Below are 17,832 nucleotides of genomic sequence, written 5' to 3'. Positions count from 1 at the left end.
ATATATATATATAAATAGATGGCCTGAGCATCAGCTCAAAATGTAATTTAAAAGGAAAGTAACCTTCAGAAAATGTCCATTAACAGCATGAAGGTGGAGGGCAGTCTGGTGGGAGTGTGAGCCACACCTCAAGTAATTAGTTTTCTTCTGTGTCAGAAAAAAAAATCTCTTTTGTGCCAAAGAGAGCAGTGTGACACTAGAGATTGTTAGGCTTGGGAAATGTGTGTTCACAAAAAAAATGCACCTTAAAAATATAGCAGGTAAAATATTTAGCTACTCCTGCAAAATAAAAACAACTATTTTCAAATTGCCAAATTTCATTTTTAATATTTTTAAAGCCTAAAGATAGTTCAACTCAAGGGAAATAATTCTTACAAATATTTGTATTGGTAAATTTTGAGAATGCCCATTTATTATTGAGAACTTTTTACTTACAAACATTGAATCGTCTTTTGTGAATGATAGTTGGTAAAATCATATTAATGAAATTCTGTTAAATATACATGGATTTTACTATGGGGAATGATCTCTTCTTTTTTGTTAAGATGCCTTAATTAAATTAAATTTGCCAGAAATTGAATATTTCTACCATGCACAAATAAAATGTTTTGTTTGTTTGACCACTTATTAACTAACTCTTTGGTGGCCACTGGAAGTGCTATATGTCCAATATATTTTGTCTGGTAGGTGCAAATGGTTGTTCATTCGCCAGTCCCAGTCAAAATGGATTGGACGTCTAACGCCGTCAACGCCACCAAAACACGATTCTCAGCCAGTGTTCCTCGTTTAAATGCATTGGATGTCTATTGCTCTCAATGGCATTCAATGGGTTAACAAATATTTAAAAGATAACTAAAGAGTGCCACTTGGGCCGATTATTCGCTTTATTTTTTTATCAACAACTTAAATTGTTAATAATTGCAAAAATATCAAATATACACTGTAACCCTTGTCGGAAAAGCAGTAGGGAAGATGAATGAATGAAAAATGAATGAATAACATAGAATAATAATTAGTAGTTACATTTTTTTTAATCATAATTCCCCATTTTTAAAAAGAATAAAAATAGTTAATTACCATGTAAGGGGTTAAATGTCTTAAGTATAATAAATACATCAATAAAAAAACAAACAAATAAAAAATTACCTTCTGCTATAAAAGGTTAACGGTCTTAAGTGTCCACATTAAATAAATACGAACAATAAACAAGGGCTAAACATAAATTGGACCTGTTGTTTATGCTCACCATTTAAAATTTACACAAAACCACAGTTGCATTCTGTTAGTGGAATGAAGATGGGCAACTGTTCAATCTGAGAAACATCTTGGCGCACTATTAATAATTTCACAAAGTCAAGGTTCATCAAAATTTCAAGCATATCGTGTTTCTCCCCGCTGTGTAAAATGAAACCGACATGCATATTAAAGTGGCCTTGAAGAGGAAATTTAATTTTCCCCTTAGTGGTTTCCATCTTCGAAATAAATTACACTCTGCCAGAATTAGAACTCAATTATGCTGCCCACTCCCGCAAGCTCAGTGATGGCATGTGGTCAACAGCGCATATGGATATGAAGTTTGTACTTCTCTCAAAAGTAAGTTAGTTTTGTCATTAACTATCCTTGTGGCTCTTTTTTAGAGAGAATAATGCCCAAGTTTGTCTACAACACTAACAGTTTGGGTGTTTTGGAGGGGAAAGAAGCGTGTGATACAATTATTTTCAAATACAATATCCCTTTTTTCACGTTTTATGTTTATAAGCTTTTTAAAAAAACTTTTTTCATTTGCACAATTGCTGGAATTTCCAGAATTATTCTCGTTTTCAAGCACTGCTCTCAATCCAAAGTCAGTAGAATGACAACATAATTCATCTCAAGAGAAACGATGGATTTGCAATGAAGAATAATCCATGTCAGCCAATTTGCATGAATTCCACTCTTAACCTTTTAGTTTGTAGACAAGCAGCTGTGGCTAGGGCTTCTTGAATTCCTGTGACTGACTGGTGGAGTTAATATCGGTGGTGGGGGTCGAGTCTGGGTAGACCAGGAAGCCCGTGAAGGTAATATATTTGGCATGGTTGCTGTAAGCTCCGAAGCCATCCCTCTGGTGGGAGTAGAGCCACACCGTGTCACCAGCTTTCAATGAGAGCATCAAGCTCTGACTCTGCAGAGCCTTCTCCCCATTGCTGTCATCATAAATCATGGCCTGCACTTCCAGGTGGTTTTTCATCAACTTGACGGAGAGAGTCTTCTTAGGGAGCTTACCCACGTTGAAGGAGAAATAATACGCGCCCGGAATGCGGCAGAAGAAAATTCCCTCTGAAACATTGAAGTCCTCCCCGATGTTGACAAACCATGTGTCAAAGCTGACAGGTTGGTGCTGTGGCAGGCCTACCTGATTCACTCCTACGATACTCTGAGTGCGACCCACGGAGAACGCGGAACGTGGATCTTCCTCGTCCTGCTCTTCGCCATTTTCCTGATGCAGCTCCTTATCGCCCACTGTGTTCCTCAGATCAGGGATATGATCAGTGGCTGAGTTGCTATTCCACGACGGCACGTCGTCACGTTTGAGCTGCTGGGGATTGGGGGCGGGATGTTGCTGCTGCGCCCGCTGCGTTTGGTACTCATATGTGTCAGGGTAGATAAGGTAACCATTGAAGGTGGTGTAGTGTCCGGTGTTGCTATAGAGGGCATAGCGAGGATCGCCGTGGAGACGGAGCCAAACAGTGTCGCCGAACTCCAGCTGCAGCATCACACTCTGGCTCTGAACCTAAAGGAGCGAATCAGACTTTAGATGGGGAATATCATGTAAAACAATCAGAAAATCTGAAGATTTTTATAGGAGTACAGTCATACCTCGACATACGAGTGCCCCGAAATACGAGCAATCTGAGATACGAGTAAAATTTCGGGCAAATATTTATCTTGAGATACGAGACAAATTTTGCTATACGAGCATACAGCGGACGCGAGAGGTTGCTCATAAGAACATCAATGACATTGTCTCTCTGGTCGGAACTGCCTCGTGTAATGTCTCTACGAGCACTGGGTGGAGCGTTGCATTGTTTTTTTCCTGTTGGTCAGTGCAAATGGCGGACCGATCGCCAATAAGAGAGGAGTATACACTACTTCTCGTTGGAAAGTGGTCGTGCGTTATCCTATTGTGAGGGCATTTGTGTGCATCATTTTGGGAATATTTTGAAGGGAAGACAAAAGCAAACAACCATCGATAGGTTGCATTTGAAAGTCAGGGTGGAGGCGGGGCAAATAGAGCCAATCCGGGAGAAGAAAAGTATAAACATTTAAAACAAAATTAAAATTACGTTTAGTGTAAGTTTAGATTAAATTTACTTTTGGGTGTGTCTGCATCATAATCCAAGTTCATTTAAACTTGTTTATGTTATGTTCGAAGCTCATTTAGCAGTAGACTGCGGTACCCTCACTGCAGGAAGGAGCGCTTCCGCAGATCCTTCCTCCCATCAGCCGTCAGGCTCTTTAACTTAAAAAAGGCTGTGGGTTAGGACCTCCTGAATTTGGATACAGTATAGATGTGCTAGGTGGTGCTTCTATATATATGTATGTGTATGTATATATATATCTCAGCAACACAGTTACCTATTTATATATTTATTCATGTATTTATTTATTAACTTACTGTTAAGTACCTATTTGTGTATAATGCCTTTCCTATTCCTGCATCCTCACCCTCTTCCTATTGCAACAAAGAAATTTCCCGAATACGGGATGAATAAAGTTATCCAATCCAATCCAATGTTACGAACGTGTTTCTGTGCCCACCCTCTCAGTGCCTTGCTCTCTAACCTCCACGAAATTCATCTAATTTTAGTACTATTAAACACATTTCAGTACTATTAAACCACTAGTTATTTGTTACTTTGTTAATAGATGGCAAATTAGAACTAATAAAAATGTTTTTCCAATCCATTATCCTGTTTTTTGTTTTTTCAGATGGTTGGAACAAGTTAATTTGTTTTTATTTCATTCCTATTGGATACGTTCATTTGAGTTACAAGTAAATCATCATACGAGCTCAGTCCCGTAGCGAATTAAGCTGGTATCTCGAGGTACCACTGTATTTATTGAAGTAGAGCAGTTTCAAAGATACTGCAAAAGTAACCCCTGGATAAAGACTCATAATACCAAACTTAAGTACTTGGAGAAGAGGGGTGCCTACAAATTTGTAATTCTTCTAAAATCAAACAAAATGAGGTCTGCTTATTAAAAAAAATTGACATTTGATTTATTTATTTTTTATGAACAAACAACAATAGCAATACGGATGGATTAATGACTCAAATGTGCCATCCCCGTGCCGAAGCCAGGTTCCTGCCTGCCAAGTTCCTGCATGCCAAGTTCGTGACTTTCAACTCCTGCCTGCCAATTTCCTGCATGCCAACTTCCTGCATGCCAAGTTCCTGCCTGCCAAGTTCCCGCCTGCCAAATTCCTGCCCGCCAATTTCCTGCCCACCAATTTCCTGCCCGGCAAGTTCCTGCCCGCCCATAAGCGGCGGCGACTCTCCGGGCCCCCTGGATGAGGGGGTCACCGGTGACGACTCTCCAGGCCCCCTGGACGAGGGGGTTGGTGGCAGCATGCGGACGCCCGCCAGACAGGCCACTCCCACGCCTCGTCACCGGCTGGTGCGGAAGTCCGCCGGACCGGCCACTCCCACGTCTTGTCACGGGTCGGCGTGGTCGCCCGCCGGACTCCATCTTTTCATTCATCTTAAATTTCAAGTTTTGTTTTAATTTGCAGTTGTGGCACTAAAATAACACTTAATGTCCATTCCTTTTAGGACCTTTGACCTACGTGCAGACACAACTTTCTCGGGAAGGTTAGTTCCTACGACTAAAATTGCTTTCTTTAGTGGTACTGTTTTCGGAACGCAGTTCCTATAATTTTGCTGTCTGAAAGCTTTTGTTCAAATGCCACTTTTTGACTGGGATCAGTACTTGGCCTTCTCTTATTTCATACTTGGTATATACAGCTGCTTGGGAGTATCACCCCCAAGTATATCATCTGGTGTTATGCTGATGACATCCATTTGTACACCCTAAACTAAACCATGTGAGTGCAGTATTCTTATTCCATACCTATTTATTGTACAGTAAGAAGGTAATTTCAGTCTATTGATGAAACAACCAGATTAAATCTGTCTGACTGATAAGTAACGATTAACAATTCAATAAGGATTTTTTTGCACTATCACGTATGATACATTTTGGGAATAATGGATGGATGTATTGAAGAGCCAATTCATCTCTGTTAGGTTTGGGTTAGGGTTACAAATGCTATCTTCAGTCCATAGTACAAAGGAAACCATGCCAGTGTTAGGTCAGTGATTGCCTCCGCCACAGTATATAGGGCAAAAACAATCCAGTACATCATCCACCTGACATATTCCTTGACATTTTTTGTCTTCACAGCTTTGTAAGGTTGCTATGCAGGATACAGGGTTCCAAAAAAAGCACGGCGCTTTTTGAAATTATCCAGGATACCATGTTCTTAAGTCTCTGAACTGATCCGTAAAGGTAAAAGATGAAGTGAACGAATAAACTTCCACACGACTTCCCCTTTCCTCTCGTTCTGTCTATTTAAAACTCACGTAATTGTTGTATGATCTGCTTTATTCATATTTGCCATGTTTCTACGTTCCTCGCTTCACCGTGTTTCCCACTACAAGTTTGAGTTTGTTGTTCTATTCTAAGTCGTTATTAAATTTTGGGAAACCACCCCCTGCCGGAGGAATTAAAGTTTTGTTTGACCGCTCCTTCCTCGTCCGTTCCTTGCATTTGGGTCCAATCTATGTTTCCATGCTTGACGTCGCCAAAGACGTAACAATCTCAAAGGATTAGACATGCAACAACAAAACAAAAAAATAATAAATAGGTTAATACGTTTTTTTTTTCAAACATTCATTCAATGCAGCAGTGTTTATGGTGCAGTGACAGAGCTCTGGCCTACCTTCCTCTCCTCCCCGGGATTCTCTTCATACACAATTGCTTGAACCTCATTCCTATTCTTCATCAACATCACAGACAAGTCTTTATGGGGAAATTTTCCCACTGTAAAGGAGAAGTAGTAGGCCCCAGGAATGCGGCAGCGAAATAAACCAGTCTTTGGGTCAAAATCTCCACCAATGTTGACGTATACTGCGTCAAAGGTTACCGTCATCTTGGGACCACCTTCCATACTGTTGGTTCGTGCGACTGAGAAAGCTGAACGGAGTTCAACATTGTCCAGCTGCTGAGCAAAACCCATCACGGCGCCCCCATGGCTCAGGCAGAGCAGGGCAATCAGAATCCTCACTGGGGGCAGCATCTTATTTCTAGAGAGAAAGACATTTCAAATAGATTTAGAAAAACCCATATCATTTCAACTCCCAATAAGATTGCAGTTATAAGAAAGTAGTCTGTTTGCAGAACAGAAAGTAAAACTGGTTATTTCAGCAATAATACAGCTGTGTTTATTATGCATTCTTTTGAAATGTTGTGCCGCTTAAATTTTTGCATCTCAAACGACTGGCACACTTTTTTTCGCCCACACTGCAACATTCTAACTCGACGGTGGCTTCTAAAATAGCTTTAGTGCTGCTGTTTTCAATGCAAGACATGTGCAATACATCTGTTGCCAGGCAACCGAAACCTGGTTAAAAAGAGCGTAGCAAAATCAGCCTGTGGCGATTAATAATAATACGGTTAGTTCTAGTTAGAGATTTTGACTTCTTTTTAAAAAGAAACATGAAGGTATAATTTGCTATCATACTGTATAGTATCAGCCACCTTAGGTTCGCTCGCTTGACTTCAATGAGGGCTAGTTTCCCGCTGGTGGCTATATGATTGTGAGGGTGAATGGTCATCTGTCTCTCTGTGTGCCCTACAACTGCCTGGCGACCAGTCTAGGGTGTATGGAAGTAAGATGGACTTAGGCTCCAGCAGCCTTCGCAACCCTTACAATTATGCACGGTATGGCATGAGTATGCTTTCTCCACTTAAAGATAGTGATGCAAACAGATGACCCAGTGTGACCAGAATACATTGACAAAATAACACAAAAGCAATGCAAATATGCCTTAAAGTTGAGCAAAAAATGTTTTTAGGAATTTTTATGGTTATTTAACTACTAAAATAATGATGTATTGTTGTGTTGTTCCTTTGTATTGAATAATTATGGGTATAGGTGACGCTGTGAGGGATTTACTCCACAATGATCTAATAATCTCTTTGAGAAGGGTTTTTTTTTTTAACGTGATGCATGAGCCCAAAACTGGTTTTATGACTACTGTCAAGAAGGCACTTAAAAGCCCTCGTGACAGGTTATATTTCCACGGTAGCAGCCACACTTGGCACATCTTCTCACGGGCCTTTCAAAGGATGTTGTTGATGTTGTCCTCCCACTTCAGAGAAACTGCAATTCACAGTAACCTGAAGATGTTGAAGGTTAACACGGGGCAGTTGGTCGATGTAAGGGTCAGCTGCGACTTGGTGAAATCTGTTAATATCTTTACAGTATTAAGTGTGTCCAGCAGTGGGATGTGAAAGTCTGTCTTTCCAATCTCCAGCAAATAATATTTAGATAATTAGCCTGTCCTGTTCTATCTGTAGCTTGCGATTGATTGCAATCAGTCAGTCAAGTGTTTTTTTTCCCCAGCTTTTCTACACAACTCCTCTTTGTGATGTTTACTCATTAGCTGCCAATCCATTGCAATAGACATCACAGAGTCCTCTCGATTACTTGGCTGCACTGTTTCTGGTAGTTGCAGTTCAGTGACTACAAAGTAAACACAAAGACTCTGTTTTTGGATTAGTCATTTCCTTTAAAAATGGACACAATGCTTTTGGTTACCATATACGTGCGATTTTAGTTATTTTCCACGTTAACGAATGATAACATTGTAAAAGATCTTTTTTTTTAAATGTGTTTCATTTGCCTCTGATTGCATTTTTTCATGAAATTCAATTTCTTACCAAAGGACTATTGATAAAAATAGCTACCCTTTCCTTTTATTGGTGATTTCCGGGACCATTAATGAAAAAAATATTTGAGTCGGTGATATGGGAACATTTCACTGTACAGTCATTTTCAACCTCAGAATCCTGTACCTGACAAACCTCATTCTTCAATCCCAAAATTACTGTATTTACAAGGAACTGTCTGTACACTGATCTGTTATATAACTCATTGTCTGCAACTCAACCTCACACATTCATCTTTAATTATTTTTCAAATTGTTTCCAAGCATGCACGAAACATAGAAACGTGGAAACAATTCGGTAGAGATACTTCCACAATTACTCAGTTGTCATATATAAATCAATCAAGTGTCCGAGTATAATGTTCAGTGTACAATCCAGATTTCTATTCTCTTTGTGAAAGCAGCTGAAAAGGACAATGTGGAAAAAAGCAGACTTTGATTCCTCCTTTAAATATTTTTTAACACCTTTTAGACAAGATTTTTGTCTGTTGGGTCTGAAGTTACAGATCCCCATACTTACCAACCGTGCACAAAGGAAAAACGAGGCATGAGACTGTGTTATATTTTAAAGCAACCACGCGGCTGGGGAAGGTTGGAGGCGCGATTCCATTATGGACACGTGCTCGGCTCTCCGGACCTTCTCCTCCTTCCAAGTCCCAAGTCGCGCTTTTATTAAGTTTCAGCATTGATGTCATGAAAAAGGTACAACAGTCACTGAGACATGTTAAAGGCATCATTATGATTATTGACAGGTTGTTCTTTGTCATAGGGAATTTGTATGTCACAAATCCTTGCATATAATCTTTCAATCCGTGTCACGGTTAAATGTCATAGGGACCTTTCATCCATATTACAATCATCAGTGTTACCACCATCATAGGTGTCACTAAGTGTCACTGTTTGGGTGCGGATTTGTCATGGAGCCAATATGTATGTCCTTTGAAGTGCACTTGTTATTGTTTTACGCAACTTAACATTGTCCACATTTGATTTGTCTTGAAAAAATCTAATTGAATTATTGACATCAGTTGTGTGCTCTAACAACATGATCGCATAAAACCAAATTTTAAAAAATAAGTGTTGCATCATCATGTTAAATTGCCCCATCACACAAATTTTAAGATTCTATCTAGATGTAAAATTCATTGTTTTTTCTGGCAATGCCCATCCCATTGGGAGCTCTAAATTTTACATGCAACTCTATCAACTCATACTGTACATATTAGAAGTTTCACTTCCTCATTACAGGACCCAAAATATACTTCTTTTCAAGGCTCCAAAATGATCAACATGCTAAAATATTGCATTGGCAAACCTATTTTTTAATTCTGACAGGCAAATTCAAATGTACTATCCCATGAACAAGGGACACTTTGACAAAAATAAACACAAAACATGATTTATTAAGGTTTTTTTCTATATAAGTCACGTAAGGAAATACACACATGGGAGGCCCGGTGGAGTGAGTGCTTAGCGCTTCGGCCTCACAGCTTTGGGGACCTGGGTTCAAGTCCACCTGTGTGGAGTTTGCATGTTCTCTCTGGGCCTCCCTGGGTTTCCTCCGGGTACTCCCACATTCCAAAAACATGCATGGATGCACCGATTCTGGGTGTCCCCCGGGACTGGAGACAACTGGGATTGGCTCCAGCACCCCCGCGACCCTAATCAGGATAAAGCCATTCAGAAAATAAGATGAGATGAGATAGGATAGGATTAAAAATGAGACAATGAGAGTTACAGTGAATTGGCTGGCAATCAATCCATCCAGCAATCCAGGGTGTAGCCTGCCTACTGCCCATTGTTGTCTGGGATAGCCTCCAGGATCCTTGCGTAAGGATGAGTGACTGGTAAGATGAATGAAGATCCTAAGTACAACAATACCCCAAAAAAAAAATCAGCCTAAGTATTACTACTATAAAATAAAAGACAACCTTCCACTATCGGTGCATTCTGTCTTGCGTTTCTCAGTAAATCCCTGCGATGCAGTGTCTGTCTAAAAATAGCGCTCGGGAGACAGATCAAAAGATGGAAGAAACAAGGATGACAAGATGACAGCAGGATGCAGAAGAAATAGAAAATGTGTGAAATAAGAGTGTGTCGGGAGCTTCCAATCGAAAATAAAATAAAACACGCATTAACAACAAATTTGGTACGAGTAGGCGTTCAAGAGGGCTGGTTATTTATAGATAGACATTACAAGAACACCAGTAAATTAAAGACCAATTAAATAGGAGACTTGCATCATTGTCAACTACTATAGACTGCAAATCTGTTACAAAATGGCAAAAAAGACTGAAAACATTTACATTGCATTTTCTCTGACTCGCCAGGTGTCTCTTCAGTGTTTTTACGTTAAGATTGCATGTATTTTCAGAAATGTGAGGGCTCTACTCTAGTAGATGGATTTCATGTCAAAACCTATTTAGGGCGGCCTGATGGATGAGTGCTTAGCGCGTCGGCCCTATAGTTCTGGGGTTGAGTTAGCATGTTCACCTTGGGCTTGTGTGGGTTTTCTCTGTGTGATTTGGTTTCCTTCCAAATTCCAAAAACATCCATGGTAGACTGATTGATCACTCTAAATCGTCACTAGGTGTGAGTGTGAGCAAGAATGGTTGTCCATCTCCTCGTGCCATGTGATTGGCTGGCCACCAATTGAGAGTCTCCCCCGCCTTGTGTCAGAAGTCAGGTGGGATAGGCTCCAGCACCACACATGACCCTTATAAGAATAAGCGGTTCAGAAAATGAATGAATGAAGTATATAAATTGTTACAATCACCTCTCAGGTTGCTGTTCATTATTTGATGTGTAAATACAGTACATTTTTCAAACAGTCATTGTTGGTACGTTGAACCGGAGATAATAAACTCCATAATGTATCGTATTTATTCGAATATAACGCGCAAAATTTTGTGACAAAAAACTGAAGTAAAGTTCAGGTGCGTGTTATACATGAATCCTGTAGCCGTTATGTATAAAAACAAACCTAAAACCTGTCTTTGTCTGCCAGGTGGGGAGCGAGAGCCAGTGCTCAGATTTAGAAAGTATAACTCAAGAAGAATGGAATCAAGGACGGTCAGGTGGCGCTCTGGGGTCCTGGGTTCAACTAATTGGACATATTGCCCCTAGGTATGGGCGTGAGTGTGCATGGATGTCCGTCTCCTCGTACCCTGCGATTAGCTGGCCATCGATTCAGGGTGTCCCCTGCCTCTGACCCGGAGCCAGCTGGGTAGGATCCAGCACCCCTTGCAACCCTAATGAGGATGAAGCGGTTCAGAGAATGAGATGAGATGATAATACGTGTGTCATGACCAAGCCCTTTTAAACCATTCACTTTGGCATCCATGTATTATGTAAGTAAATACAGAAAGAAGTAAAATAGAAGCATGTGAACCACAGTGTTGTTGAGAAACTTGACAAACAGGAGATTAGTAAGGTAGTTTCCATGTGCACGTGACTCATTAAAAAGCAGTAAACAAATCCATAAAAGAGCTATAACTAAAAATAATGGTCATTATTTCATTATTTTAATAGACAGTCTAAACTTTAGACTGTCTCTTTAGACTCTAAAGAGAAAGTAAGCAAGGAATGCCTGAACAAAACTGGTTTGAAATGATGATGTCTTACGAATATTTTCTTGTTTTTTTGCACTTCTTTTTTAAAAACTATTTTCTATTTAATTTTTGGGCTTGCTTTATGGCTCGTTTTATGACAGTGGGTAAGACATTTCTCTCTGAAATGTCTTGATAATCGTATAATTGATAGCACAGATGCAAGCCAACCTGCGCTATATTCAGCAAAACAGGCCCAGGACGTAACGAGGCCTCCTCAGAATAGGGAACTGTGTACATGTCTGTGACCTCTGTAGGTATGACAATGGACTATACTAAGAGTTTTAATCATGTGTAAATTGTAAAAATGCCAGACTTTGAATTTGATATCTCAAAAGTATCAGTGAATTTTTAATTTGTTGCACGGTGAAATGCACTTGATGTTAGAATGAGAAAATAATAGGCAGTGACATTTTTGTTTGTCATGCATTGAGTTACCCTAGGGGTGCTGCAGTGTGGGAAGCTTGAGGGTCTACAATAGTAAACTATTGCCAAAGATTATCACATTTTAATTGACAGTAACTTGGCTAACCTCAGACAATTTAAAACAGACAAAAAGCTGCAAGGGCCAACGTTTACATTTCAAATATATCTGTTTTTATTCTTAAATACTAACTCAATGGCTACCACAGACTGCGACAGATGTCCAAACCATTCTATATATTCATTCATCTTCCATGCTGCACATCCTCAAAAGGGTTGCAGGTGTTGCAGGAGCCTGACCCAACTGCCTTCAGGCGAAAGGCACACTACACCTTAGACTGGTCGCCAGTCAGTGGCAGGGCACACAGAGAGAAAGACATTTACTCACACTGCCACCGAGTGGGAATCAAACTCAGACTGCTTACACCAAAGTCAGCGTTGAGGTTTGTTGTATGGTGTCATGGCATGATTTCCTGTTTTATGGTGAAGGTCCTCATTTCAGAGCACTTGCCAATTGTTTGCACCGGTTTCCAATAAGCTTCTGTACATAAATAGTCAGAGTCATGCTTGTTTTGTGCCAGAATGTCATTGTCTGCTGATGATTGACTCAAACCAGCATACAGACTTCTTGTTCCAGTAATAGTCATCCCGAAGAGGGAGACTGAGCTACTTGAGTTTGTTAACTGCCTTGTTTATGTCTTTGTCCTCTTCGGTGGGGGTTATTTTTACTCTAGTGTCATTTAACTGCTTTGTATTGTCTTTAAGGATAATGACTATTTCCAAAAAAAAAAAGATTTTTTGTTGTTGTTGATAAGAACACTGCTTTAAATTTAGTTCTGACGTAACCTGAAATAGATTTTTATCTTTGTAACTGTAAGCATGAATTAATTAAGGGTTATTTCAAATACTCTACATATTTGCAACCTCAGTCACAGTCTAAAGAAGTTTCCCATGTTGTGAAAGACTTCCTGTGTGTGGTTTCCAATTTTATCCAACTCTACAACGTCTTTTCTTGTGTCTGTATCCATTTTTATTACAACAACCAAGATAGCACTGCTCGAGTTGCAGCCAGTAGCGGTCGCTCTTGCCCGATTTTTGTTTTGTAGCTGCTTTTTCAGTTTTTTTTTATTGCATTTTCGTATTTAGTATTTTACCTAGTCCTACAATGTCTGGTGTGTCTTGTGTTAGTCTTCCTAATGCAATCAAGAAATTTCCTGAATCCGGGATGAAATAAAGTTCTGACCTAACCTAATAAAATAATATAAAGGTATAAGGTTATTGTAAATATATGAATGAACAATCATGATCAATCAATGATAATACAAAAAAAGGGCACTGGAACATAGTTGGCACATTGGCTGTAGTTTGGACACCGATTTACTGGAATTGTCACATTGTATTGTCCATTGTGTTAACATGATTTACTGTCTATCATAATTTTAAACCAGATTTTTTTGGTTACTTGGGCATTAGGGCCCCCAAAACATAATAATATAAAGGTATAAGGTTATTGTAAATATATTAGAATAGTCATGATGTTCATAAATTGGTGTGTGCCAAAAAAACAAAAAAAACCCAGTTGGCCCATTGGCTGTAGTTTGGACTAAGATTTACTGGATTGTCAATTGTTTTAACTTGATTTATTGTAAATCATACTTTTATACTTCATTACATGGGTATTAGGACCCCACTGAATAACGACACAAAGAGTAGCCATTTTATAATTTCCTATAAAAAACCTGTTCTAAAGAAACAATGTCCTTTTTATTTCTCATGAAAAGTGAGGGAGGTTGCAATGTTTTGATGTTACCTCGCATGGCCCTAACCCGGGGAAAGAGGTCAATATCAAAGTAGATGACAAAAACGTATACTTCAAACGCCAAACAACATCAAAGAAAGTCAAGATTAGTCGTTTTTTCTTTTTTTAAATTTTTGTTTACAATATTCATTCATTCATTCATTCATTCATTTTCTGAACCACTTTATCCTCATAAGGATTGCAGGAGCCTATCCCAACTTAACAATCAACATATATATATATATATATATATATATATATATATATATATATATATATATATATATATATATATATATATATATATATATATATATATATATATATATATATATATATATATATATATATATATATATATATATATATATATATATATATATATATATATATATATATATATATATATATATATATATATATATATATATATATATATATATACAGCCTTTAATCATTCTGCTGTGAATGAATACTATCAAATGGTAATTATGATCATTAACAAATGGTAATTTTTGCCTCACAGCAATGGATTCCACTGTGAAAATGAAGTGAAAATGTGATTGCACCTCATTTAAAAGTCAAATTGTACTAATTCATCTTTAGATTTTATTTTTCAATCATTTCGAGGGGCTATGCTTTCTCCATTTCTTTTAGGACTTTTGAACTCTACAGGTACAAGAAGTGGGGTGAGCGGTGAACCGGGAACGTATATATAAAAAATTTAAGGCGGCTATCTGAAGGTACACTGACGGACCCCCATTGGTGCAACCCATCTCATTAGTTTCTCTTCCCCTCTTCGCTTCTCATCCTCACCACTTGTCAGCGAGCTGTCAGCTGCCTGCTTGGCTGCAGACAGAGAAGCAACCTTGGGACAAAATGAATGTCAGTGAAGGGAAGAGCCAAGGACAGAAAGTAGGATTTCAAGTGACATGCTAGGTTTGACATCTGAACCTTGGACACCAGAGATGATGGGTTTCTCAGAGGTCTAATACATTCTGTTTTCTTTCCTGCCAGGCCTTGACAGCTACGAAAACAACAGCAGCAAGACTACAACTCTGTTACTCTACCATTTGCACCTAATCGCATACATGGAAGAAGAATGTGAGAAATATGAAAACTAGCGTGACGGAAATCCCCCTTTGTTCACAATAAATACACAATAGTACCCTACAGACTACCGTTTGAGTTTCCTTGTCAATAAAATAAAAGCAGGTACATTTTAATGTACATCTTTGAAAGCCTTCTGTTGGGCACCAATCGCAATAGCAAGCAGTTGTAACGGGGTTTGATCAAGACACTTTCTCAACAGTGAAAACAAGAAAGTATGACTAACCAGATTAACCCATGTTTTTCACAACATTTTTTTAATTGCAGCATGTGCGGTAGATTTTCAGAAAACCAATAAGAGCCAGCACTCATGATAACAGCCATGTTATTACAATCACCAGAATTGCAAAGTAATGTGTTCCATTAACTGTTTTATTCACTTGAGAACAATGTACTTAAAGAAGTAGTTGTACCACACCATGCTTTATACCTTTATTTCAATAGATGGAGTTGTCTGTGATTGGCCGGCCACCAATTCAGGGTGTGCCCTGCCTGCTGGCTGAGCGGCCCCCATAAGACTTGTGAGGATAAGTGGTTCAGAAAATGAAAGAATGGAAGATGGAATTGTGAAAGGAAACACTACACTACATTGTCCTTTACTTTGGGTTAAATTGCCCCTACTAATTTGGGTTAAGTTAGTCATTATGTAAGTCATTATATTTATTACAGGTTCATTCTTGTTGTTTTTGTTATTGTAGATGTTATTTATTTTGTTCATATTTTAATATATATATACACACATTCATTTTTTGCTTATCCCAAAAATGGTTTCAGGGGTGTTGGAGTCATCTTTGCCATTTGAAAATTCATTAATTAGTTACTTTTGTGAATAAAAACTAAATGAATTGAATTGAAAAATTAATCAAAACAGAAATACACTGATTATGGTCCCAAATAACACTCTAAATTATTCTATTTCACTTCCTAGATGCCATTAACAGTTCCAATTCATTTTAATTGGCTGTGAATGTTCATCTCGACCTCTAATCCATCCCAATCTGTCTTGTTTGGAATTGTGGTAATTAAAGCGAACAATAATACCTTTATCACTATCCATCAATAGGTAGACACTTGCAGCAGGATTTTTTTTTAATTTACCCCTTGACAGACTTCCAAACCATAATTTATGACTTAAGACTATTAGTCATATGTAAAACAATGCAGTTCATTGTGTGTGAACTGACTCAGAAGGTGCCTATCGTAACGGCAACAATTTGCAGAGTTGGGTAACTCAACATGCTCGGATGGGGTCTGGGTTTGAGCCATACATTGTTCTAACAACTGTTCCTTTGTTGCACAACCCTCTTCATCATATGCGGAGCTGTTTTTGCATAATACATTTCCACAGCTTTATTCCTGTACATATGCACTTCGATCCTGTCATGGCTAACTGGCTTTCTGTACCTATGCATTACATCCTCAATGTACTGTACTTGTTTCTTGTAGCTACAGGGGAGTAGCACTACAAAGTACAAAGTACGTGTTGGTTTTTAAAAAAATAATAGCATATCTCTCAGGCTCCAAATATCAATGTTGATCCTTAAACTAACAAGGAAATTATCATTTTCAGGTTACGTGACAAGGGGCAAATAAGCCAAAAAATAGATCTCGGTGAATAATTCCATTGAATTGTTGTAATGGTCACTGTTTTTGTAAGAAAAGTGCACACATACAGCAAACCTGCACGGCTTACAAATGTGCTAAGCCATATTGTTTCACTTATCAGGCATGTCTTACACTGATGGGACGGGATAGTGCAGCAACAGACAAAGGAGTCTGCCTTGTAGTGCAGACCATTCAAGATAAGAGACAGCTCATCATCTCAGCTTTATTCACATCACAGCTTGCTATTGCCCTAGAGACCTTTATCAACACCACCAGCTCAGATAAGCTATATGGATTGCTGGGTTTCTCTTCCAATTTTTCAATGATAATGAGCAAGTATTACGTGCTGCTCTGGTTTGTATCTTCTTCCATAGCATATATATCCCGGAATCACATGCAATGCTGTATGATATTTTATGAAAGCATTGGCGGATATTGATTCCTTTCCCAGTTAAGATCGTAAACTACCAGCAGATAAATAATGCATACTGTGGAAATGTGCCACAATGGCTGAATTTCAAAACAATGACCTCAACATGCATCACAAGATACCGCCGTTGTACCATCTGTTATTTTCAGACAAATCACAAGTATAAAGAATATTTTCTTACTGTCCAACATGACATGTAAAGGAGCCTCTGTTTATATTGGACATGCCTGTACACTCTCAACTTGACCTGGGATGAAGTTCCGTGCTTGCATACACAACACTTGCATTCAAAACTTGATGTCAGCATCAGAATGTTAAAATAAAGAATCACATTAATGATGAAAGGATGTTGATGACAGTGATCATGTCTGCTCACCTTAGCAAATGTGTTGTGGGTAATTTGTCTTGGCTGTATTCGCCGAGGCAAAGAGTAGCGAGGAAACTTCCGACTTCTCAGCACCGTTTGGATAAATCTCCTCTCCTCCTTCCTTTCTCTCTTCTGCTACTCATCCACCTCTTTTTCCTTCAATCTGCTCGCCCCTCCTTTGCCCATCACTCATTGTTCCATCTGCTCTTCCCGTTCTTGTTGGATCTTCTGTTAACACACCTCCATTCCACCCCCACCCTCACACACTATCATATGCCCTTGCTGGTTGCAATCTGATTGGTTTTAGAGGTGCAATGCGTATACTGCAGCAATGCAGTTCAGATCCTCTCAGTGGCTGTGTGAGCTTTGCTGTTTGATGTTGGTGATATTGCAGCGCCCTCCCTACCCGACGCACATATCCCTCAAAATAAAAAGTCTCCCCTCGCTATTTGGAGTGGTGAGACAAAAACAGACAGAAAAAAACATGTATTATCCAT

The 17,832-nt window shown here is 38.9% G+C and overlaps 1 protein-coding gene across 2 annotated transcripts; it reads right to left on the bottom strand.

Annotated features, from left to right (window-relative positions):
- On the bottom strand, positions 1–17,672 carry c1qtnf4 (C1q and TNF related 4). Of its 2 annotated transcripts, none has more exons than XM_077713758.1 (3): positions 17,345–17,672; positions 5,984–6,347; positions 1–2,770 (listed from the first exon to the last, which is right to left on the bottom strand). In XM_077713758.1, exons 2-3 carry the CDS (start codon positions 6,338–6,340, stop codon positions 1,970–1,972), a joined length of 1,158 nt encoding a protein of 385 aa, XP_077569884.1. In that variant the 5' UTR covers positions 6,341–6,347; positions 17,345–17,672; the 3' UTR covers positions 1–1,969. The 2 variants fall into 2 exon arrangements, with proteins under 2 accessions (XP_077569884.1, XP_077569885.1); XM_077713759.1 differs by lacking the exon at positions 17,345–17,672 and adding an exon at positions 8,515–8,661.
- Between the last annotated feature and the right edge of the window lie 160 nt (positions 17,673–17,832).

This window comes from Stigmatopora nigra, chromosome 3 (assembly GCF_051989575.1).
Source record: "Stigmatopora nigra isolate UIUO_SnigA chromosome 3, RoL_Snig_1.1, whole genome shotgun sequence".
Taxonomy (NCBI): Eukaryota; Metazoa; Chordata; class Actinopteri; order Syngnathiformes; family Syngnathidae; genus Stigmatopora; species Stigmatopora nigra.
Note: the sequence above shows the minus strand (reverse complement) of the source record. Positions and strands in the feature narration are given on the sequence as shown.

Coding starts and splice junctions, on each gene's coding strand:
- c1qtnf4 (XM_077713758.1), bottom strand. CDS start 6,340: ATGCTGCCCCCAGTGAGGATTCTGATTGCCCTGCTCTGCCTGAGCCAT. Junction 2,771..5,983: donor ATCCCGGGGAGGAGAGGAAG/GTAGGCCAGAGC, acceptor TCGCTCCTTTAG/GTTCAGAGCCAGAGTGTGAT.